The 24,560-nt window shown below is 44.4% G+C and overlaps 2 protein-coding genes across 5 annotated transcripts; one reads left to right on the top strand and one right to left on the bottom strand.

Moving 5' to 3' along the window:
• The first annotated feature begins 85 nt into the window (after positions 1-85).
• On the top strand, positions 86-7,243 carry ZPBP2 (zona pellucida binding protein 2). 4 transcript variants are annotated; one of them, XM_030839906.2, is made up of 8 exons: positions 86-252; positions 384-449; positions 1,689-1,814; positions 2,470-2,631; positions 3,296-3,514; positions 4,080-4,162; positions 5,377-5,557; positions 6,598-7,243. In XM_030839906.2, exons 1-8 carry the CDS (start codon positions 204-206, stop codon positions 6,690-6,692), a joined length of 981 nt encoding a protein of 326 aa, XP_030695766.1. In that variant the 5' UTR covers positions 86-203; the 3' UTR covers positions 6,693-7,243. The 4 variants fall into 4 exon arrangements, 3 of the variants coding, with proteins under 3 accessions (XP_030695766.1, XP_030695767.1, XP_030695768.1); XM_030839907.2 differs by lacking the exon at positions 384-449; XM_030839908.2 differs by lacking the exon at positions 3,296-3,514.
• A 5,498-nt stretch (positions 7,244-12,741) lies between these two features.
• Positions 12,742-23,767, bottom strand: GSDMB (gasdermin B). Its single transcript, XM_060291239.1, is given in 12 exon segments — positions 12,742-12,814; positions 12,816-12,883; positions 13,320-13,392; positions 13,753-13,834; positions 14,218-14,267; positions 14,372-14,450; positions 14,453-14,529; positions 15,260-15,281; positions 17,231-17,317; positions 18,038-18,207; positions 20,028-20,205; positions 23,530-23,767. Coding segments are annotated over 12 exon segments (1,197 nt in total).
• Positions 23,768-24,560: the final 793 nt, after the last annotated feature.

Genomic DNA, 24,560 nt, shown 5'->3' with positions numbered 1-24,560 from the left:
CACGCGCGCGAGGCCCCGGTTCACGCGAGCGTTCTCCTGCGCGTCCGCTCCCGCTGTAGCGTCGGACAGTTAGGGGAGTCGACCCCCGTCGGTTTGCTCCTCTCGGTGGAGGAGAGATGGGGAGGCGTTGCGCTGGGGCTGAGGTAGGAAGGAGCCCGCTCCTCGACGCCTAACCCTCCCACGACGCTAGCCCCTGAGCCGTGATGCGAGCGTGGGTCCTGCTCTCCGCGGTGCTCTGGTACCTCACAAGAGGTGGGGATCCTCCCGCCAGGTCCCCTGGCCTCTCCCATCTTCTCCGTCCTGCCTCCTCCGCCCCGCCCCGCCCCACTCTGAGCCCTGGCTTCTCTTCTACGTAAAAAGTCAGTGGTTTCTTTCCTCCGCAGTTGGATGGCAGCGTAATTCCGAGCGCACTGAGAAAGGCTTCATTTATGGCAACCCGGGACACCCAGGTAATAAGAACCTTTTCACCCGCAGAGTCTGCCCGAAGAGCCGGGGTTCCGTGGCTCTGCTAAGGTTCTTCCCGAGGAGGGAAACGGAACATTTATTGAACGTATACTGTGTGCTCTGCACTTCCCGAAGGTTGTTGCATCGTTTCATCCTTAGAGCGACGCCACTACGCCTCAGTTGAATCACCTTACCTAAAGCTGCATAGCTCGGTAGGAGCTAAGACTCCATTCAGATCTCTTTCTCTGATGCCACCTCACTTCCAGGTGTCCCCGCTGCTTTGCAACATGCGAGGCCCCCTCAGAGGAGTGATTTCCGGGGCTGGAAGTCCCTCTGTTTGGAATGCCCTTATCCCTTCCCTTGTTAACTAGAATTCCTACATATCCTTTACGGCTCAGCTCAAATGTCATTTGTCACTGTGATGAAACTTTCTCACACTCGCCAAGGAAAATTAGTCACAAGGCTAATTTTAGATAACTTTGGGCCGGTTCATAGCATTGGTCTGCTTTGGAATCTCTCCGTGTTTGGCGGCCCTCCCCTTCCCTGCCACCACCAAATTGTAGGACACTGTCTTCTTTACATGTTCAGAGCCTGGCATTCAGTAGGCTTTAAAATTAATATCTTGTGGGACTGTATTGGTTCCAAGCACATTGTTGCTGCTTCCATCAAATCCGAAACAGAATAGGTATTGCAGAAAATCTTCTTTGTCTGTCCCATTTAATTATTGTTCCTAACAGAGGAAATTTATAGTTAAATATCATGTTTGCCTTGCGGATGACAATGATCATCTTTAAAATAGTTTTGCAACCAAAAGATCCTTTTCTGATCTTTAATTTGATTCCACTAACCCTTCAAATTTTTTTTATTCTAGTTAGTTCTGAATCCGTACATCAAGATGTATTATGTACATTTTAGCAACTAAGACGTGGCACAGCCAAAATAAATAAATAAATAGATAAATAAATATTAAAAAAAATAAAATGTATTATGTACATTTTTATAAACAACACTATAATATCACAGAAAAAAAAATATTGACTCTGTAGCAGTCTAGAGTTTTAAGATCTATGAGAAGCAGAACGGACTTTAGCATTCCAAATGTTATAATGATATGCTCATTTTTAAAATAGTGAAATCCAAAAAGAACTAATCAAAGTAACTTTGGGAAAAAATGGTAGGAAGTGTGTTTCTTAATTTAATTTTGCTATATAATGTAGTTATATATTGTTTTATTTTTGTCACAGTGAAATTATATGTAAAATTACATCACAATAGCCCAATCCTTGTCTGTATGGATTTGAAACGCGCTGAAAAAGAAACAGTGGACCCCACCTACTTATGGGTTGGGCCTAATGAAAAGCCATTAACAGGTAAGTTATTCGATTTTAATATCTTCTTTTCTTAATGATGCGAACATTTTTTAAGAAAAGCACTGTCATTTATTGGAATGAACAAATTGAAATTTAATTTTAACTACAGATTCACTTACTCCATATTTAGACAATCATATTATATCTTGGTCTGTGCCTTATTTTCTCCTTAGGCAAAAACTGAAGCAGTAATTTTTGTACCTTACTTCCCAAAGCTGTATTAGTTCAGAAGTTCTTATAAAACCTAAAATTTATCCTTGCAGCACCTGTGATAGGAGATGAGGTAACTAATAATGTAATTTTTCACGATGTTAGGAGGGTGTCTTATAATATGAGCATTGTTAATTTCTGTCTTATGTGAAGAAATTGCATAGAACTATAAGGCAGTGTGATCTCACAGAATTACTGGCATAAATCAATCGAAATTAGATACCAAGAAATGAATTAAAGAAAACCAAAATATATTTCAAAAGTGTACTTATCTCATGTGGTTTTCCATTGAGTAATATGACAGAGTTACGATTTTGTTGAATTCTTGAAGTTAAAATAGTCCATTAATTTTTAAATTTTTGTATTTATTTGTAACCCCAAGTTTACTAAATAAGGTTTGAACTGTTACATGTTAAATACCAAGCAATTTACTCTTTCTGTTTAGGAAATAATAAAATAAATATAACCAAAACAGGAAAGCTGATGGTGAAAGACTTTCTGGAGCCTTTGTCTGGACTTTACACATGCACTCTTTCTTATAAGACTGTCAAAGCAGAAACCCAAGAAGAAAAGGTAGTAAAGCAGAGATATGACTTTATGATCTTTGGTAAGAATATAGGCACATTTTAACTTAAACATTTAATATGGATCAGAATTAAGTATATGGTTTCTTCATTTAGTGAAAATGAGTCTTATATATAATCATTATGACTTATAGAGTATTTTGGGTGTATTTGACTAGGCAAACTCTTAAACTGACATCAAAATAGTGTGTCCTAAATAATCCTTTTTCAGCCTCCCACTTCCCACTCTAGGTATGCAGGCACAATCTACATTATCACAACTTTGCCAGGTAATTTAAAAACTGATGTTTAATTCCATAAAAGCAAATTAATGATCCTTTTCACTGGACTGTGCTGACAGCAACACTTCTGTAAATTAAGACCCTCACCATCAAAATCTTATTTTTTTCTTGATACTTTTAACTTACATATATAGCCAGCCCACAGAAACCATACAATCTCTTGTACTGAGTGGGTAATATATCAGATGAAAATAACCTTTTTCATTAAAGTTATTCATTTTATATGTTTTTGTGAGGACAAACTGTTAAAACATTTTATTAGAAAAAATAAAATACCCAAAAAAAACCCATTTTATTAGATAAATTAAGTTTCTGTGCTGGTTTGCAAGATTGATGGGATTAACTATTACATGTTATTTGGAAATTAATGCTAGGCACAATTGTTTTATTCTCATCTTTTTTAAAGCCTACCGGGAACCTGACTATTCATATCAGATGGCTGTACGTTTTACCACAAAATCTTGTGTAGGAAAGTATAATGATCTGCTTTTTAGACTGCTGAAGAAAATCTTGCATAATTTAATCGCTGATTTGTCATGCCATATCATACAACCATCATATAAATGCCATTTTGTTAAAGTCCCAAAACATGGCCTCATTCCTGAGCTATTTATAGCCTTTCAAGGTAAAAAAAGTTTTAATATTTCTTTAATTTTATGTGTTTAATCTTAATTACAAAATTAATTGCCATATTATTATAGAAAGCTTATAAATAGTAGGCCTTAAATGTTCATTAAGCACTAAAGTATGTTGTTGGTCTTAACCTGGTTGTGGTTTTAAAAATTAACACATTATTTGCCTTCAACTATGATATATTGTTGCCTGTCTTTTAGAACTTAATATCATTTTATAAATATGGGCTTTAACTATGCAGCTAATATTTAACTTATAACTTCTTATAGAATTTTAAATTGTATTTTTGAGAACTTAACAAAAGGGAGAAACCAAACCAAACCAACCCAGAATTATTACTATTCATTTTAAAGCCTTGTAGTTACCTCCATTAGCCCCCAGATGGAGTGAAATCATAATGTATAAATCATTCAAATTGTGCACCTTTACTTTATTACTAGAATTACATAGATTAAACACATGCACACATGCATACTGAATTCAGCATTTGGAGCTTTATTGGAATGTTTGGAACTTTTTGGAATCTTTCTGTGAAAATGTTATTTTTCCCCCTCCAGTTAATCCTTTTGCACCAGGGTGGAAAGGTAAATGCAATGAGTCTGTTGACTGTCAAGATAACACTAACCATAATATCCTCCAGGTGAGAATTTCAGTGTAAGGGGAAAGTATTTGAATAGTATACAAAGCTATTTAAAAACTGAAATATGAAGTATTATTGATTTTTGGTTTCAGTTTTATAAACTGAGATTGTTGCGATCTTGGCTATTTAAAAATGTTTTGTTGTGGAAGAGTACATCTGGAATGTTATACAGCTCCCCAGGTTAATATTACGTATTTTTCCTATGACAGAAGGATGGATCACTGTTCTTTGTTCTCCAAATGTAACTAAGCAGCAGCTTGAAGAACAACCTTACAATCATGTCAACCTAGGTTAAAACAGTGGTTCTTCCAAAATTGTATCTGTACTGATCAAAATAGTTGCTCTCTCCTCTGCCTCCTTAGAGGCTAAGGACATAGTCTAAAAACTCCCTTCACTCTCCTCCTCTATATCCCTGAGCGCATACCCTTAATATTTTGCATGGTTTATGGGTTATTATTAGTTATTATTTAAGCCCCATGCTCAAAAAATAAAACAAAATTTACACCATTAGTCTGTAATGCTGATTAGAGAAAAGTTTTGGTTTCCATTTTGCTTGGCTTTTTTTTTTTTTAATTTTATTTATTTATTTATTTATTTTTGGTTGTGTTGGGTCCTAATTGCTGCGCGTGGTCTTTCTTTAGTTGCAATGAGTGGGGGCTACTCTTTGTTGCAGTGTGCGGGCTTATCATTGCGGTGGCTTCTCTTGCTGCGGAGCACAGGCTCTAGGTGCGTGGGCTTCAGTAGTTGGGGCACGCGGGCCCTAGAGCACAGGCTCAGTAGACGTGGCACACGGGCTTAGTTGCTCCGCGGCATGTGGGATCTTCCCAGACCAGGGCTCGAACCCGTGTCCCCTGCATTGGCAGGTGGATTCTTAAGCACTGCGCCACCAGGGAAGCCCCTTGCTTGGCTTTTTGGAATTAGAAATAATGAACTCCCAGTTATCTACATATGGAATAGACATGATGCAAATAATTCAAAACAAGTGCTTTTTAACCTCAATTTAGTTTTTCTTAAATGTTGTGCATAAAAATTGACCATAATTGATAAGGTCAAGGCTAAACTAATTTTAGTATTAACATGCAACTTTTCGGGAATTCATCTGTTGTGTAAAGCAATGGCATGTTTGTATTACGTTTCATTGCCTCTGATACAGGAGGAGAAATTTGGTTCATAGTTTAGTAATTGTACTTCTCTCTGGTGTTTTTAAATCTTAGGCAAGAAATCGAATAGAAGAATTTTTCCGGAGCCAAGCATATATTTTCAACCATGATTTTAATAAAACTCTACCAGCTATGCATTTTGTGGACCACAGTTTTCAGATAGTACGCATAGATAGCTGTCGTCCAGGCTTTGGAAAAAATGAAGGTCTCCACAGCAACTGTGCTACCTGTTGTGGTAATTATAAAATATAAATATCTAATTATTTAGGTTATATAGTCAGAATTCACTTAGCATAATTCAGTTGAATATTTATAGTGGTTCTCTTTACCAAAAAAATATGTTTAGTTAAAGGGAAGTAAAAATTCAAAGCCCAAATTTCTAAATATAATTATCTTCATGTATATGAATTCTGCTAATGTAATCTTTTGTATTACAAAATATTTCTGTAGTTTTTTTTTTTTTTTTGGCTGCGTTGGGTCTTCGTTGCTGCGTGCAGGCTTTCTCTAGTTGTGGTGAGTGGGGGCTACTCTTTGTTGCGGTGCGCGGACTTCTCATTGCAGTGGCTTCTCTTGTTGTGGAGCATGGGCTCTAGGCGTGGGCTTCAGTAGTTGTGGTGCACAGGCTCAGTAGTTGTGGCTCGCGGGCTCTAGAGCGCGGGCTCAGTAGTTGTGGCGCACGGACTTAGTTGCTCCGCAGCATGTGGGATCTTCCCAGACCAGGGCTCGAACCCGTGTCCCCTGTATTGGCAGGTGGATTCTTAACCACTGCACCACCAAGGAAGCCCTTTGACTTAAGCTACTATACTATGAAAGAAAACAAAATGGTCCTGCCTAGAAATTGTAAATAGGAACTAGAAAACAAGAAATAGGAACTCATAAATGAAGCAATGCAGAAGATACTGTAAAATGCTGATGCTAGAGGAAAAAGATAAGATTCTAACTCTTTTCTGTCTTTAAGATGATCAGATAACAATGTTTAAAACTTATAAATGGGGAGTTCCCTGGCGGTCCTGTGGTTAGGACTCTGCACTTTCACTTCCGTGAAATCCCGGGTTCAATCCCTGGTTAGGGAACTAAGATCCTGCAACATACTCAGTGCAGCCAAGAAAAAAACCTCATAATAATCTTCCACACCTTAACTGGCTGAACATTACTCATAGTATAACATAGATATAGAATGTCAATGGTGTGACATTAATGGCAATTTGTATTATTGGTATAAGATACCTCTAACTGAAATTATAATAATCTACTCCATTGTGTTTTCCTCTGCAGTGGTTTGTGGTCCTGAGACTTTTAGTCCTGATGTTGATGTTACATGTCAGACCTGCGTTTCTATCCAAATCTACGGAGCTATATCTTGCCCATAAAACTTCAAACAAAAACTGCAACGTGAAGACTAGAGGTGAAAGCATTGTTACTTGCTTGTGGAGGTGGCGAACATAAGATGATTTGTTCACATCCCAGAGTGTCATAGATAGTTCCAGTAAGTAAGATCAGTACGACCAAAACATTGGAAAACATACCTTTTAGAAACCCTAAAAAGATAGTTGACATGGCATTTCTAAGAAGGCATTTAATATCTCCAGTGTGCAAAGGAAAGTGTAAGTATGAGTGGATGAGTTTTATTGAAATATGTTTTGTTGTTTACAATCTGTTTCTATGTTCCTAAGACTATATTAAGGTAAAGAAAAGTAGCAAAGTATAATATAATAAAAACGTTGTACTTTCCATGTATTATTTTGTTTGATATCACTCTTATATAAAGGCATATATATTACCTTTATAATTAGAACCAAAAAAGTTATTTCTTTTGGTGTCTTTGCTTTCAGTTTGTTTTTAGAATAATAGAATATATTAGTATAGTTTTAGGTTTACAGAATAATTGAGCAGATATTATACAGAATTCCATATACCCACTCCAGCCCACACCCTCATCCCTCCCCAGTTTCCCCTATTATTAACATCTTGCATTAGTGTGATGCATTTGTTACAATTAATGAACCAATGTTGATACATTATTATCAACTATAGTTCATAGTTTATATTAAGGTTCATTCTTTGTGTTCTGCAGTTCTATGGGTTTTGACAACTGCATAATGACATGTGTCCACCCTTAAAGTTTCATACAGAATAGTTTCACCACCCTTAAAATGCCCTATGCTTCACCTATTCATCTCTCTCCCTTACCCCAGAGCCATTGACAACCAGTAATCTTTTTACTGCCTCTATAGTTTTGCCTTTTCCAAAGTGTCATAAACTTGGAATTGTACAGTATGTAGACTTTCCAGACTGGCTTCTTTCACTTACCAATATTCATTTAAGGTTCCTCCATGTCTTTTTGTGACTTAATAGATCTTTTTTATTGCTGACTAATATTCCATCATATGGGTGTGTAAAGGACATCTTGGTTGCTTCCAGTTTTTGGTGATTATGAATAAAGTTGCTATAAATATTTGTGTACAGGTTTTTGTATGGGCCTAAGTTTTCAAATCAATTGCGTAAATACGAAGGAGCATGTCTGCTGGATTGTATAGTAAAATTATGTTTAGTTTTGTAAGAAATTGCCAAACCGTGTCCCCAGTTGGTCTCCCATTTTATATTTCCACCAGCAATGGATGTGTTTCTTGTTGTTCCTCATCCTCACCAGCTTTTGGTATTTTCAGTGTTTTTGATTTTGGCCGTTCTAACAGGTATATAGTGATATTTCATTGTCATTTTAGTTTTAAATCCCCTAATGACATCTGGTCTGAGCATCTTTTCATATGTTATTTGTCATGTGTATATCTACTGTCCAGATCTTTCTCCATTTTTTTTTTATTGGATTAGTCATTCTTATTGTTGAGTTCTAAGAGTTCTTTGTATATTTTAGATACAAGTTCTTTATCGGATATGTGTTTTGCAAATATTTTCCCCCATTTTGTGGCTTGTCTCCTCATTCTTCTCACAGTGTCTTTCACTAAGCAGAAGTTTTTAATTTTAGTAAAATTCAATTTACCAATTTTTTTCCCATGGATCATGCTTTTGGTGTCATACCTAAAAACTCATTACCAAGCCCAAGGTCATCGAGGTTTGCTCCTGTTGAATTCTAGAAATTATATAGTTTCATGTTCTTTGCATATGGATGGCTCCAGCACCATTTGTTGAAAAGACTATCCTTCCTCCATTGAATTGCCTTTGCTCCTTTGTCAAAAATCAGTTGACCGGGCTCCCCTGGTGGCGCAGTGGTTGAGAGTCCGCCTGTCGATGCAGGGGACGCGGGTTCGTGCCCCGGTCCGGGAAGATCCCACATGCCGCGGAGCAGCTGGGCCCGTGAGCCATGGCCGCTGAGCCTGCACGTCCGGAGCCTGTGCTCCGCAACAGGAGAGGCCGCAACAGTGAGAGGCCCGCGTACCACAAAAAAAAAAAAAAAAAAAAAGTCCACATCAAAAAAAAAAATCTTAAAAAAAACAATAAATAAAATAAAATTAATAAATCAAGGGACTTCCCTCGTGGTCCAGTGGTAAAGATCCACCTTCCAATGCAGGGGACTCAGGTTCCATCCCTGCTCGGGGAACTAAGATCCCACATGCCGTGGGGCAACTAAGCCCGTGTGCCACAACTACAGAGCCCACGTGCCCTGGAGCCCACACACCACAACTAGATAGAGAAAACCTGCACACCACAACTAGAGAGAAGCCCGCACGACACAACGAAAGATCCCGCATGCCTCAAGGAAGATCCTGCATGCCGCAACTAAGACCTGATGCAGGGAATTTCCTGATGGTGCAGTGGTTAAGAATCCGCCTGCTAATGCAGGGGACACGGGTTTGATCCCTGGTCCAGGAAGATCCCACATGCCGTGGAGCAACTAAGCCCGCGAGCCACAACTACTGAGCCTGCACGCCACAACTACTGGAGCCCGCACGCTGCAACTGCTGAGCCTGCGTGCCACAACTACTGAAGCCCACACACCTAGAGCTTGTGCTCCGCAACAAGAGAAGCCATGGCAAGGAGAAGCCTGCACACCACAACGAAGAGTAGCCCCCACTCGCTGCAACTAGAGAAAGCCCACGTGCAGCAACAAAGACCCAACACAGCCAAAAAACAAAATTTTTGTTTTACATCTTTATTGGAGTATAATTGCTTTACAATGGTGTGTTAGTTTCTGCTTTACAACAAAATGAATCAGTTATATATATGCATATGTTCCCATATCTCTTCCCTCTTGCGTCTCCCTCCCTCCCACCCTCCCTATCCCACCCCTCCAGGCGGTCACAAAGCACCGAGTTGATCTCCCTGTGCTGTGCGGCTGCTTCCCACTAGCTATCTACCTTACGTCAAAAAACAAATTTTTAAAAATTAAAGGGCTTCCCTGGTGGCGCAGTGGTTGAGAGTCCGCCTGCCAATGCAGGGGACACGGGTTCGTGCCCTGGTCCGGGAAGATCCCACATGCCGCGGAGCGGCTGGGCCTGTGAGCCATGGCCGCTGGGCCTGCGCGTCCGGAGCCTGTGCTCCGCGGCAGGAGGGGCCACAACAGTGAGAGGCCCGCGTACCACAAAAAATAAAAAAAAAATAAAAAAATAAAAATAAAGACCCAATGCAACCAAAAAAAGAAGAAAAAACCTTTAAAAAATAAATAAAATTAATAAATCAAGAATAAATATAAGAATATCATGTTTAGTTGTAATAAAAACTAGAACTGTTAATATGGGTGTCTCAAGGAAGTGGGACTAGGTTATAGGGTTCAGGGGTTTGAAAGGAAACTTTTACTTAATTTGTTTATATTCTTCTGTACTGTTCAAATATGTCCTCATGTGCACATATTATGTTTTTAAAGTTTTTATTGAGCTAAAAACTCACAGTAAAGTGTGCAGATCTTAAGTGTTTAGCTTAATAAATGTTTACACATGTAAACATGGTTACACATCCATGTAACCACTATCCAGATCAAGATATAAAATATGTCCAGTGCCCCAGAAAATTCCCTCATGCCCCTTGCCAGGCAATACTGCACCCACTGAGATAACCACTATTTTTTTTCTTTTTTTTTTGGCTGCACTGGGTCTTAGTTGTGGCAGGCAGGCTCCTTAGTTGCGGCTCGAGGGCTCCTTAGTTACGGCATGTGGACTCCTTATTTGTGGCATGTGAACTCTTGGCTGCAGCATGCATGTGGGATCTAGTTCCCTGACCAGGGATCAAACCCGGGCCCCCAGCATTGGGAGCACAGAGTCTTAACTACTGTGCCACCAGGGAAGCCCCAGAGATAACCACTATTCTGACATCTACCACCATCATGTAGTTTTGCTTGTTTTTCACTTCATTTACATGGAGTTATATACTGTGTGTTTTTTTAAGACTTTTATTGATGTATTGAATATAATACACTTACAGTAACATATACTGATCTTAAATGTTAGCTCAGTGAATCTTGATATATTTCCAGCCAGAAGATTCCCTCATGCCCCTTCCCAGTCACTACTGTCCCCACTAAGATAACCACTATTGTGACTTTCTACCCCTATTGCTTGGTTTTGCCTGTTCTTGGGCCTCATATAAATGGAATCATACAGTATTGTGGTGGCCATGGAGGGTACCACCCAGATTTTCTTTAGGAGAACCTGCTGTGGGAAGCAGAGTTGACCAAGAACCTCTAGCCTACCCCGCTGTAGATCTGTCTTCTGAGCCCCAGCTCCCCGGGGCTACATCCAGCCAAAAGCTGAGTATGAGGTACTGGAGCCTGGCCCTTCTGCCTGATGGGGAGCCCTCCGGCAGACCACCTTTGCTCGGGTCGGCTTGGCTGAGACCCTCAGACTGTGCTGCCACCCGAGACCCTTCCTACTGAGTCCTTCCCTCCTCCTCTCCATTCCCAAGTTTTAGACCTTCATTGTGATTTGAAGGTTTGCCATGCCGATTCCTGCTCCCTCCCTTTATTCTTCATGGGCTTTCCCCCTATTAAGTCCCTTGCATATCTGATTCCATTTTGGCACCTACTTCTCGGAAGACCCATGTGTTTTTGTGTTGGCTTCACTGGCTCAGCATTCTGTCTGTGAGAACCATCCATGTTGTTATGTGTAGCAGTAATTTGTTCCCTTTTATTGCATAAGTGTACCTCAATATATGTATCCATACTAATATTATTGGACATTTGAATAGTTTTCAGCTTAGGGCTCTTATTTTAACGTTTCTGTACATGCAATCTTATGGTGAACACGTGCATTCATTTCTCTTGGGTATATGCCAAGGAAGTGGAGTTGCTGAGTCATAGGTATATGTTTAGCTTTAGTAGATACTGGTAAACAGTTTTCCAAAGTGGTGGACCAAGCTACCCTCTGACAGCACTTATGAGAGTTCCTGTTGCATATAATATTTTTACAAATTTAAATGTAAAAGTGACTAGTTCAAAAGATAGATACAAAACAAATGTATGCTATAGCATTCCTAGTTTAATGTTTAAGTTACCATTTTTAAAACTGCTCCATAGAAAAAATGTTCACATACCCCAAAATGTTAATAGTGGTTATATTAAAGGGAGAAGGGAGATCACGGGGTACCTTTACCTTTGACTTTGAGAAATATCTGAAATGCTTTACAACAAATATATATTTCTTTTGCTTTTAATTACATTGTCTTGAAAAATGTTACATAGAACTAAAAGGCTTATGATGAAAACCAGCAGTCTCCTCCTACACTCCTACGCATCCCTCAGTCCCATGCCTCCTAGCTTGCACTCCTATAATTGCTTCCTTGCTTCCAAAGATGTGTTGAAATCCCTTATCTGCTGCCTAATTCTCTTTATTCTTGTGGGTTTCTATCTTTTCCATCGCTTTATTGTCATTTAGTGAGATTTCAAGAGGGAGAGGAAATTAATATGATCAATCTGCCACTTTTAATCATACAATCCAGGCTGATTTTTGGACATTATCATGGTGAATGGGATGTATCAAAAAATAGCGGCTTGTTTTAAAGACATCATTCTGGTGATTGGGAATAGGGATGGTGAGAATGGACTGGGGAGGGGAGCACCCAGAGGCTTGTGGGGAGAATGTTAAAGAGCTGACAGGAGGGACTTCCCTGGTGGCGCAGTGGTTAAGAATCCGCCTGCCAATGCAGGGGACACGGGTTCGAGCCCTGGTCTGGAAAGATCCCACATGCCGCAGAGCAACTAAGCCCGTGTGCCACAACTACTGAGCCTGCGCCCTAGAGCCCGCGAGCCACAACTACTGAGCCCATGTGCCACAACTACTGAAGCCTGCACGTCTAGAGCCCGTGCTTCGCAACAAGAGAAGCCACTGCAGTGAGAAGCTCGCGCACCGCAACTAAGAGTAGCCCCCGCTCGCCCCAACTAAAGAAAGCCCGCGCACAGCAACGAAGACCCAACGTAGCCAAAAATAAATAATAAATAAATAAAGTTATTTTTAAAAAAGAGCTGACACGGTATTAGGAAGACACAGAGGTAGAATTCTCACCCAGCTGCAGCAGGATGGAGACAACAACGTAGAGGGCACAGAGTCCGTGCCTCAGGGTCACAGCCCACGTCACGGGGCTGCTCACCCTGGTTCTGCTCCAGGATAGGCTCCACCTGGAAGGAAACCCACCAGACTGTAAAATCTAGAAACAAGGAAATATGCCAGAAATGGCAAATATTTGGCCGCACTCCTTCATCCTGAGCCCATGGCAGACGTAGCAATCCACCACGGCACTCTTGCCTGGAGACCCTCAAACTCTCAACATAGTGACAGGCGCTGCTGATCCGTCACGATGGGGCCAGCTGCCCTCCTGGGACTAACAGTTCTCCAACCCCCTTTCTTGCCCATAGGCAAGCAACAGAGCCTAAAAAGCCCATCCTAAATTGTCCTGGAAACTATATATCCGGGGAATTGCCACAAACCAGCTGCATAGACAGCTGGCAGAGGACTATGAAGTAGGAAGGGACTGGTCACTGGGACTTCTGGATCCTTGAGAGCACAGGCATTCACTTCCACTAGGACCTGGGCCCTCAGCCCAAGCTGTCTTACCTTGTCCTTCAAAAGGGGCAGGGTCCCCTTAACTAGGGCCTCAGCAACAAGCTGCCCCTCCTCAGACAGCTCAGGGGGCAAAAAGGAGGGTGGCTGGTAGAGAGGCGAGGCACATAGTGGGACGGGACTTCACTGTCTGGTGAGAGCTGGGACAAGCATCAGAAGTTCCAGAGAGCCCCAAGGAGCGCTAGATGGAGGGTCTTCCAAAGGGCTCCTGCTTTCCTCTTAGCCTGCAGGAGGTCGTAGGGGAAGAGGAGGCTGTCCCTCAATCCCTGGCCTGGGAAAGATGGCTAGTGTCTGAAGTGGGAAGTTCTATGCCTCACAAAATGTAAAAGGCAGTGTATACCCCCTTCCTCCCAAGATTTGATTCCCCACAGGCCCCTCTGCTCAGCATTTCCTCCACACCAGCTTACATCCAAACCCCTCCTCACCCATCAAGTCATCCAAGAAATCCGAAATGGCTCCTGTGTGCTCCTCTATCAAGATCCCAGCAGCGTATATACAATGGAATATTACTCAGCCATAAAAAGGAACGAAATTGGGTCATTTGTAGAGACGTGGATGGACCTAGAGACTGTCATACAGAGTGAAGTAAGTCAGAAAGAGAAAAACAAATATCGTATATTAACGCATAAATGTGGAATCTAGAAAAATGGTACAGATGAACGTGTTTGCAAGGCAGAAATCGAGACACAGATGTAGAGAACAAACATATGGACACCAAGAGGGGAAAGCGGGGGGGGGGGGGATGAATTGGGAGATCGGGATTGACATGTATACACTAATATGTATAAAGTAGATAACCAATAAGAAACCGCTGTATAAAAAAAAATAAAATTCATTGTTTCAAAAAAAAAAAAAAGATTCCAGCAGCGTTAAAAAGGCTGCATGACAGAACCTGCTGGGCCTTCCATCTGTAGCTCCCCGGAGCGCCGGACCTCAGACACCTAGGACCAGGAGATGGGGGAGATAAGCCCAGTCCCATTATAGCAGGTTGTCTCCCCACTGGCTCCTCCCTCTCTCTGCCCCAGTTCTTCCTTGGGCCTCTTATTCTTCGCTCTAGATCCTGCAGCTCTTCATCCTTGCTGAGGCACTTGGTGAAGCAGCTTAGCACCTCTTTTCGCTCCTCAGATTCTGGAGGACTCGCACCATGTCCTGCATCCTCTCCTTCACGCTTGGGAAATCCTCCAAACTCAAGGACTTCCCAGTAGAGGCAGAAATTAAGAACCCCACCCACCTAGCCTAGCAATCTCCATTACCAAGGCCCCCGAGACCCCATTCTTTATCTATCTTTCTTCTGGAGACCACCTCTCTGTATACTCCCTTCTTCTACTCTTTTCCTGTTAAAGCATCCTTCTTCCCAGACGCCCACCAGCATTGCCTCCCGCTGACCCCACTTCCACCTCCCCAACTCACCCTCAGTCTTATACCAACCCCCAATTCTTCTCCATCTGCAGGAAATCAAAGCTTATGTCGTCCTTTCCATTCAAAGTGCAAGCTTTGGGCCCCAGCAGGAGTACTGAGGATTTAGAGGAAGTTAGAGCAGTGGTTCTCAGCCTTGACTGTGCATGAGAATCCCCTGGGGAGTGCCCAGACCCGATGCCCAGACCAGGCCACACCCCCAGATCACTTAAGTCAGAATTTCTAGAGGTGGGACTCAGGTATCACTACTTTTAAAGTTCCCCCCAGGTGATGTCTACAACCCATGAGAATCACTGTGTTTAGAGGAGACAGATGCACTCTCCAGACTGAAGTTGAAACCTGCTTTGGGCACTGTCCTACCCTTCTCCTCCCAACGAGCTCCACTGCCACACACACATATGCACACACACTCACACACACTCAGCTGCCCCACCTGAGCTGCACTTCTTGAGGGCAGAGGGCTCAAGAGTGAGGAGTGTAGCTACCCTGAACACAGCTGGCTTCCATCCTTACCTAACCAAGATGAACCGCCATCTTTCTCTGCAGAGGAAGAATAATCTCAGAGAGTTTTCAGGTCACCTCCACCCACCTGCAGACCTTCTTGTCCCAGTGGTGGAAGTTTTCAATTCTGGACTCTGAGCCCTCACTGCCCATGCCAGGGAGCCTGCATCCTCATCATTGTGTGTAAATGACAAAGCACTATATTTACAGACCCCTTCCTACACCCTCAGAGATAGGCAGGCATAGGATTATGCCTGGATGATTGAAGGAGAAATGGAAGCCCAGAGAGGGCCGCTCAGCAAATCTGGATCAGGGCAGGAACTGGAATCTATCCCCTGACTCCTCTGTTATGGCACTGTAGTCTCTTTTGAGCTAGCAAGACCTTGCCAGGACTGAAACTGAAACTTTTACAACTTCCAGAAATTTTTCTTGAATTTTCTGCTCCATCTAGACTTCTCGCTACTCCTTCACAAGGCCTTTTAGGTAGTAACAACCCTTATTGGATTCAGGGAAAGACTCTGAAATTCCAGAGGAAGCCACATTCAGAATCATAGGGATCTCCTGGTCTAATCCTAGTTTTTTTCTTTTGCGGTACGCGGGCCTCTCACCGTTGTGGCCTCTCCCGTTGCGAAGCACAGGCTCCGGACGCGCAGGCTCAGCGGCCATGGCTCACGGGCCCAGCTGCTCCGTGGCATGTGGGATCTTCCCAGACCAGGGCACGAACCCGTGTCCCCTGCATCGGCAGGCGGACTCTCAACCACTGCGCCACCAGGGAAACCCCCTAGTTCATTTTAACGTCAGCATAACCATGGCTCAGGAGGCTGTAGAGCTAGTGAGCGGCAGAGCCAGGACTAGGCCCTGAGACCGTCTGACTCCTAGTCCAGTGCTCCTTTCAGTTCTAGTGCTATTGTGTGAGAACTGGCCAGACAATTCAAGTGTGCTTCCTAGGCCAGTAACCCTTCAGTAAGGGCTGTGAGCCCAGGATCCAGCACACTGACCTGCACAGAGCAAGTCAAAGTTGGCGGAGCCTGGAAACCCTAGGTCAACATGCAATCCAACCTACTTCTCCAACAGGCAGATTTTTCTCCTGCCTTTACCACAGTTCCCACCTGGGTGCATCCTATTACATTCTTAGCACTAAGAACTCTATAATCCCAGGCCATTTGTTATCCTCTTTTTAAAAATAGTATCCTTGCCCATTCTGGAATGATGAACAGGAGGCCCAGAAGCTCACTCACCTTCTGGAAAGGATTTTTCTTTTCTGCCCGAGAAAACCTAATACCTAAACCAGTTTGTAAAAAGAGAAAGAGAGAAAGACCAGTTATCAAAAAGCTCCGTTCTGGGACTTCCCTGGTGGCACAGTGGTTAAGAATCCACCTGCCAATGCAGGGGACACGGGTTCGTAACACTGGTCCGGGAGGATCCCACCTGCCGCAGAGCAACTAAGCCCCGTGCACCACAACTACTGAGCCTGCGCTCTAGAGCCACGAGCCACAACTACTGGGGCCCCCATGCCTAGAGCCTGTGCTCTGTAATAAGAAGCTCACGCACCGCAACGAAGAGCAGCCCCCGCTCTCAGCAACTAGAGAGGGCCCGCGTGCAGCAATGAAGACCCAATGCAGCCAAAAATAATTTTAAAAATTAAATTAAAAAATAAAAAATTGATTTTAAAAAAGAAAGCTCAGTTCTCTCTCTGTAAGGTCCTCTTTCTCCCCAACCTTCCCACCCTGCCCTCCAACAGAAAAAAAAATACTGGGAGAGAGATGGGAGTTAAGGGAAGAATTAGTGTCATGCTGGGGCAAACCCTGGGTCAGTGGTGTCTGAGCAAGGACCCTTCATCACCCTTCTTCTCATTCCCTGGAACTTCCCCCCACCTTCCAGCTCACCAGGGCCCCTCCAGGCTGACACAGATCCCAGCTGAATCAACCCCCACCCTACTCATGTGTTCAGGCTCCCCCATCCACCCCGCCCCACCAGGCCTTGCTTACCCATACTTTCTGCGTTGGGGAAGACTAGCTGCTTTACTCGATAGCCCAGGACCTTCTGAGGGGTGATGCTCACTTCCGTTTGGTGCTAGGAAAAAGGAGCTCAGGTTGATTGATCCCTAAGTGCTTGACATAGTTATCTTGCCTGATCTCCCAAACAATCCTGGGAGGTAATTTTTATCCTCATTTTACAGATGAGAGAACCGAGGCTCTGAGAGGGTCAGCAGATGAGCCCGTTTCACAGCAGTAGAGCTGAAATTTGAACGGGCATCTGACCCCAAAACTCATGTTGTTTCCACTTCATTCAACAAATATTTATGGGGAATTCCCTGGCCATCCAGTGGTTAGGACCTGGCGCTTTCACTGCCAGGGGCCCGGGTTCGATCCCTGGTCAGAGAACTAAGATCCTGCAAGCCGCGTGGCGTGGCCAAAAAAAAAAAAAATTATAGAGGACAAAACATGCCCGTTTTGTTCCAGGCATCGTGGCTCCTGCCCTCCTGCCTCCTGGAAAGGGAGGAAGGCAACGAACAATCAAAAAACACCCGAGTAACTATGAACCGTGGGAAGCGCTATGAAGCAAATGAAGACAGAGCACCACTAGAGAGTAACAGGGGAGAGGCTGAGTGATGCCACACAGACTTTTTTGGGGCAAGAGGAGAAGTCGTAAGAAGGCCAAGGAGCAGGCAAGACTGCTCAGAGAGGTCTAAAGGAAGAGCTGAAGAGTGCGGCGGCTGGGCTGGCAGCCCCTGACCTGCAGTGGGTGAGCCGAGCTGGCTCTCCCACAGTCCCCACCTCCCAGGATCCTAATCTTGTGTTCATGTCGGAGGCCAAAACATTTCATCGGGTCCCAAAAAATATATTGCTTTTCACTTTTCAGGATTACAGTCTTTGTCGTCTTCAGAGTTTCCGTCACTAGATAAAGGTCTTCTCTCATTGCCTGGATTGATTGGAACATAGGGGTCAGTTTCCTCTTCAGCTTTCTGGAGGGAGTAAAGGGGCAATGAGAGGGGCCCCACCTCCCAGGGACATTTCTCCCTCTCCAGCAGCTCGTTTCTATTTGAGATTAAGTGCCTCTGAGGCCGGAAGACCACAGCACCCCTGTCCCAGTTCACTTTACCCACCGTGGGCGGGAACGGGGTGCAAATGGGAAGAGAACCCGCTAGCATTTCTGAAAGATTACAGTGTACCAGCGCTGTGAGATACTTCACGCGTCATTTCATTTAACCCTCACTGCCCCACTATGATGTAGGCAGAATTGCATCCATTTTTCATATGACGAAATTGAGGCTTAGAGACAGGTCGTGAATGGTTCAAGTTCACACAGCTAATAAGTGTATAACTGGGATACAAACCCCAGTCTGTATGAGTCCAAAGCTTGTGCCCTTCCCACGGCACTGCGATAGGTATCTGCCCAGTCCACAATACCCGCTTCTCTGAGAAGGGGCTCCAGCTCCCTGCACTGGTCTCTGGGGCCTGGTTGAATTGTCCACCCTTGGGGGTCCATGAGGCATCTCTGATTCCATAAAGAAATTCATTTGGTGACTTAAAACAGCCTGATGGGGGACTTCCCTGGTGGTCCAGCAGTTAAGACTCCACGCTCCCAATGCAGGGGGCCTGGGTTCAATCCCTGGTCAGGGAACTAGATCCCGCATGCATGCCGCAACTAAGACCCCAAGCAGCCAAATATAAATGTATGTATAAACCTCCCTCCCTCCCTACCTGATGGAACTTCTGGTATTTGCAACCAAAAGACCCCCAAGAAAGTCCTACATCCTTGCCTGAGCAGATGTTCCTCTACCTACCCTCCCCCAACAACTCTATTTACACATTCCACATAGCTTCACTCTAGAAACAACAGGCATGCTAGAAAAATGGAGTTCCCTCAGAAAAACTGCAGAAGCCCCCTCCCCAGCAATACCATGGTGGGTAGGGGTAGATCAAAGGACCAGTACAATTTCACTGCAAGGCTTTCAGTTTTTAATTAAAAAGGAAAAACAAAAGGCATCCACCGTGCTCAGGGAGGGCTAGCCCAGCAGAGTGGTGGGGCCCCTTCCCCCGACCCATCCACACTTTCCAACAATTGCAGCTAGGGAAGAAGACACCAATACCGACCACAACATGACTGCCGAGGAGGAAGGCTGGTGATATCCCTCTAAGTCCCTTGGAAGGACCATGCCCTCAGCTATCAGAACTTCTGTGGCACTTGATTGGTGCCACCCTGGTGGGGTGGGCCGGTGGTACTTCCTGTGCAGGAAATGTTCGACGGGGGTGCTTTGATTTCATTGGGCTTCACTTCAGCTCTCTTACCAAGTACTTACCATGTGCTGGGGATAAACAGAGAGGTTAGTAAAGTCAGTCCCTGGTCACAAGTTGTTCTGAGTGCAGTGAGGGGAGGGAACATGGAAACCACTGGCTTGCCGCAAGGCAGAGTGAAACAGGCACAAAACACAGATTTGAGCAGCACAGTATAGGAAAACAGAGGAGAGTGTGGCCTCTTGAAACCAGCCAGTTTTGGTCCAAGCCCAAGTAATCAATCACCCCGGAGGACAGCAGGGAAATGAGTGAATTGAGGACCTCAGAAGAAGGGCTCCTGGAGGCTGATCCTGGAAGAATGAGAAGGCTTCCTGAGGGTGGAGAAGAGGAGGGCATGCTTGAGTGAAGGAGTGGGGCGGGGAGAGCTGGGAGTAGGGAGTGGGAGGCTGCACCAGCCAGGGGCCCCCCACCTCAGATGCCCTTGGTGCCCAAAATGGGCTTCTCCCTCTCTCCCTCCCTCCCCCTTGCTGCCCGCAACCAGCCTCACTTGTTCTTAAGGGAATCCAGGAATTTCTGGAGTATCCAGGTCTTTGATAACTCGATGCCCTGCTCTGGGGACCTGGAGAATGTTATTCCCACGTCAAGTGTTTTTTCTTTGGGTAATTTCACTGTCAAACTTCCCTTTGAGTCTACGCTGTCCATAACTTGGGACTTAACCTTTTGACCTGGAAAGAGAAAGGTAAACGTCACATTGAGGCTGACCCCAAAAGATCTCTCTCTAGAAACAAACACACCATTGTAAAGCAATTATACCCCAATAAAGATGTTAAAAAAAAAAAAAAAGATCTCTCTCTAGAAAATCCTCCCTGGTGCACCCCGTCCTGGGCTCCCCTCCACGATCCCCTTCCCTTCTGAGGAATTCTTCCAGTTGTGGCTCTCCAGCCAATGCTGTTCTCACCAGAAGTCATCATGCCTGGAGCCCACTCTGCCACCTTCTTACCAAATGACCTTGGATAAGTCACATCACCTCTGAATCTGTTTCCTCATCTATAGAAGGAGAATTTTTTTTTTTTTTTGGCTACGGCCTGCGGCATGTGGGACCTTAGTTCCCCGACCAGGGATCGAACCCATGACCCCTGCAATGGAAGCTCGTTGTCTTAACCACTGCACCACCAGGGAAGTCTCTATAGAAGGAGAAATATTAATAGTACCTACTTCCCGTGCTTGAGGAAATTAATAAACTAATGCAGTTAAGCACTTAACAAAGTGCCTGGCACACATACTAAATGTTCAGTAAATGTGAGCTAGTCCTATATAACTATTTGAGAGGCTGAAATGAGACAAGGAAAAGTAAAGTGAAAGAATTAGGAGGCCCTGAACTTTAGGAAATAAAAGTTAAGCAGAGTTCAGTCTCTGTGTTTGTGTGCACTGTGCATGTGTAAAGTGAGGCAAGTCTGGAAAGTTGCCCACCCAAGTGGACTCTGCCCGGCCTTGCATAAGGGCGTGGACTCCAAGTCAGTTGCTGCCCTGGAGTTAGTGGAGCATATGTGGAGATGCTGCCAGGCTGAGTGCCCTTCTCTCAGACCTCCCAGTTCTGAGCCTACAGAGCAGGGAGAACTTCTACTGCTGGATTTGGGGGGCAGGGCCAGATTTACAGAGAAGAAATGCATTTTGAAACTGGTGGAAATATGACAGACCTAGAAATAGTGCCTGAAATCAGTCCTGTGTGTGGGACGCTAATGTCTCAGGGCCCAATTGTTTCTTGAGTAACGTAAAAGTTCGTGGGTACTTTATCAGAGAGAAAGAAAAATCAAACCTTATGCACACAAAGAATACAGTATGGGGGAATTCCCTGGCGGTCCAGTTGTTAGGACTCTGGGCTTCCACTGCAGGGGGCATGGGTTCAATCCTTGGGTCAGGGAACTAAGATCCTGCAAGCCACACGGTGTAGCAATCAATCAACCAATCAATAAAACGGTATGGAGGAGGGGCAGGGGGAAAGAGTAACTTGACAGTGGAGAAACCTGACAGGCAGTACCTCAGCCAGCTGACCAAGGTCAACATCAACAGTGATAAGTCATGTTGATAGTACATAACCTTGATATGATGTGATGGGGACAGCACTTTACCTCTGCAGTCTTCCTCCCCCAAACCCATTACCTAGGTCTATCCATAAGAAAAAAATCAGACAAATTCCAATCAGAGGGGTGTCCTACAATATGCCTGACCACTACTGCTCAAAACTGTCAAGGCGGCTTCCCTGGTGGCGCAGTGGTTGAGAGTCCGCCTGCAGATGCAGGGGACACGGGTTCGTGCCCCGGTCCGGGAGGATCCCACATGCCGCGGAGCGGCTGGGCCCGTGAGCCATGGCCGCTGAGCCTGCGCATCCGGAGCCTGTGCCCCGCAACGGGAGAGGCCACAACAGTGAGAGCCCTGCGTACCACACAAAAAAAAAAAAATGTCAAGGCCATCAAAAACAAGGCAAGTCAAAGAGGAGCCAAAGGAGACGTGACAACTACATGTAACATGATGTCCTGGATGGGATCCTGGAACAGAAATGGGACACTAGATAAAAACCAAGGAAATCTGAATAAAGTATGGACTTTAGTTAATTAAAAAAAAAAAAAAAACGATGTACACCATCTAGTTAAAAAAATAATAATCTGTTTGAAAAGGGAGCAGGCCAAGTTGCTGAAAATCAATTTAAATGACCAGTTCACCTCATTCTTAAGGACTTTTTTAGTTTGGTTTCATCTCTCCCTCTGAATTTTTTTATGCAAACAGATAGACTTTCCCTTAAAGCAAGTTAACTGACTTAGTCAAATTTTTTTTTCCATAATTAAACTTGCCCCTGCCCCCTGGGGAGTAAGATGATCATTGCAAAACATTCTAGTCTTGCTTTAAAGTTTTCTTCTGCTTCCAGTGAACTTGTCTTTTTTTTTTTTTTTTGAGAATTAGCTTTTAGTAAATTGACTCTTGGCAATTCTCGTTTCAGAGAATTGACTCAGAGTCTTTGAAAAATACTAATCTGAAAATTTCCCAAAGTCCCTTGCTTACTTAAACCCCACTTGTGGAAAAGCCCACCACCTCAGAGCATTCTGTGCACTGCACTTGGTCACATAACAGCAGTACCAGGCACGTGGCAGGTGCTCTAAAACTATACAGTGGTGGTGTTAGAACTCTTTTCCATCTCTCGGTGAGACCCAAATGGGCTTTGGCAGAGATGTCGGAGCTGTAAAACTCCTCACCATGAGGCGTGAGATGCTGCAATAATTCTCCAAGTGAGGGTTCATCAACACCTATCCTGGGGCTTCTGAAACCCAAGAAACCCCAGGAGTCGCTGAGCTTGGAAGCAGGGGGATGGAACAGACTTCTCTACTGAGGCCTTTGAGCCCTTAAGGGAGCTCTGCTCACCAGCGACTTCCCATTCAGCCATGATCTCCAGGAACAGGAAGGGATAATAATAATAACCGCCACCAGTAGAATGACTGAGGCGAACTTTTATTGAATGCTCCTTCTTGCATGCACTGTGGTAAATGATTTATGTAATTTATCTCTTTTGATTCTTGCAACAGTCTTCTTCAGTTGATAGACGAGGAAACAAACTTAGATGAAACCACTTGTCCAGAGGTCACCCAGCTGGTAAGTGTGGCAGAGCCAGGTTTCGAAGGCAGATGCCCCCAGTTCTAAAGCCTGAGTCCTTTCCTAACCACTAAGCTAACTGCCTCCATTTAATTATCCATTTAAATGATAAACATTATAAACACATGAGAAGACCTCAGCTAATTTAAAAGCGAATTGTTTACAAAGGAAAAAAATAGGAAAGACGACTATTAAAGAAGAGTTTCCAATAAAAATAAACTTCCATTTCCCCTATTCCCTTCTCCCCATGCAGCTCTCCCGTACATTTCTTTAATTGAGGTGTATGGACGTGTACATACAAATACCACGGTTCCTTTTTTGACTGGCTGACCTCATTGATAGCAATGGGGTGTTGACAGTGGGGTAGCGTAGGCGTAGACAAAGTCCCTCACCCACCTCATACGGACCTTGGAGCCCAGGAACCAGCTTATCAAACAGCCCTTCACCCTTGTCCATCTCCAGGATGTCCTACAGGGTGAGGTCTCTCTTATCATATTGGTATCCAAAGAAACGTCTCCTCTCCTTCACCAGATAGAAGCTGTGGAATCTGTCAGCATCAATGAGGCTTCTGACAGCGATCATATCCCCACCAGCGTCCACGTGTTGGACCACAGCTCTTGCAATTTTCTCAAATACCGCGAGCATGGTGCCTGGACCAACTGGGAAAAGGAAGCCCATTGCAGTTTGGGGGAGGGAAATATTAGTTCAGGTTTTGAAATCTTCTACCTTTGGCAGCTTGGGGTCAAGAAAGATCCAAAAGTTCTAGGCCAACCAGAACGGTTTGCCTTCCCTGTTCCCAGAAGGTGTGGTGGTCACTACACACTAAGGTGGGATGGCCATCACAAATGCTGGATTCTCCTCTGCCCCTTGTGGAAACTTTCTGGAGGAAAGCTGGAGTGGTGATTGCCCAGAAGGAAAGCGAGATCTGTTTTCTGCATCTCCCACAGCAGAGTTGCCCCTTGCTCAGAGGGGCCTGATGGGTGGGAAGGTAGGCTCACCATCCCCAGCCAGACCCTCACCAGTGCTGATGAAGAGGACCCAGGAAGAGATGAGGGGCATGACTGCCGGACCTCACATTACCAACCCCAACAGATGACTCGCTTCGCTCTGACCCCTGGGCCACCCCCCCTTTCCTGTTCTGCAAGGCAGTTGGATGTTGCCCCTACCAACCATTTCCCAGTGAGATGGTCATAAACTGGCCTCAGAAGGAAACAAAAGAGAAAAAGTAGTGCTCTACCTTTGTACTCAAGAGTGGCTTGGAGCTAGGTGCTCTGGACAGCCCCCCACCCCCAAGTCCTGTCTCCTCAGTTTCTGGTCAACTTCTGAAGGGTCCCCTTATAATTGGTAAAATAAAATGAGTCCCAAAACCCCGCCTGGGGCATCTCCCTCCACCCACTCTCCCCTTCACCCTCTCCTGGTCTACTTTTGTCTCCGTCTT

This window comes from Globicephala melas, chromosome 20, assembly GCF_963455315.2.
Source record: "Globicephala melas chromosome 20, mGloMel1.2, whole genome shotgun sequence".
Lineage (NCBI taxonomy): Eukaryota > Metazoa > Chordata > Mammalia > Artiodactyla > Delphinidae > Globicephala > Globicephala melas.
This window is presented reverse-complemented; position numbering and strand designations above follow the sequence as displayed.

What these genes read in the sequence shown, in the direction of transcription:
- ZPBP2 (XM_030839906.2), top strand. Translation starts at nt 204, where the DNA reads ATGCGAGCGTGGGTCCTGCTCTCCGCGGTGCTCTGGTACCTCACAAGA. An exon ending in GCTCTGGTACCTCACAAGAG is followed by an intron (nt 253 to 383) that starts GTGGGGATCCTC and finishes TTTCCTCCGCAG; the next exon opens with TTGGATGGCAGCGTAATTCC. An exon ending in CAACTGTGCTACCTGTTGTG is followed by an intron (nt 5,558 to 6,597) that starts GTAATTATAAAA and finishes TTTCCTCTGCAG; the next exon opens with TGGTTTGTGGTCCTGAGACT.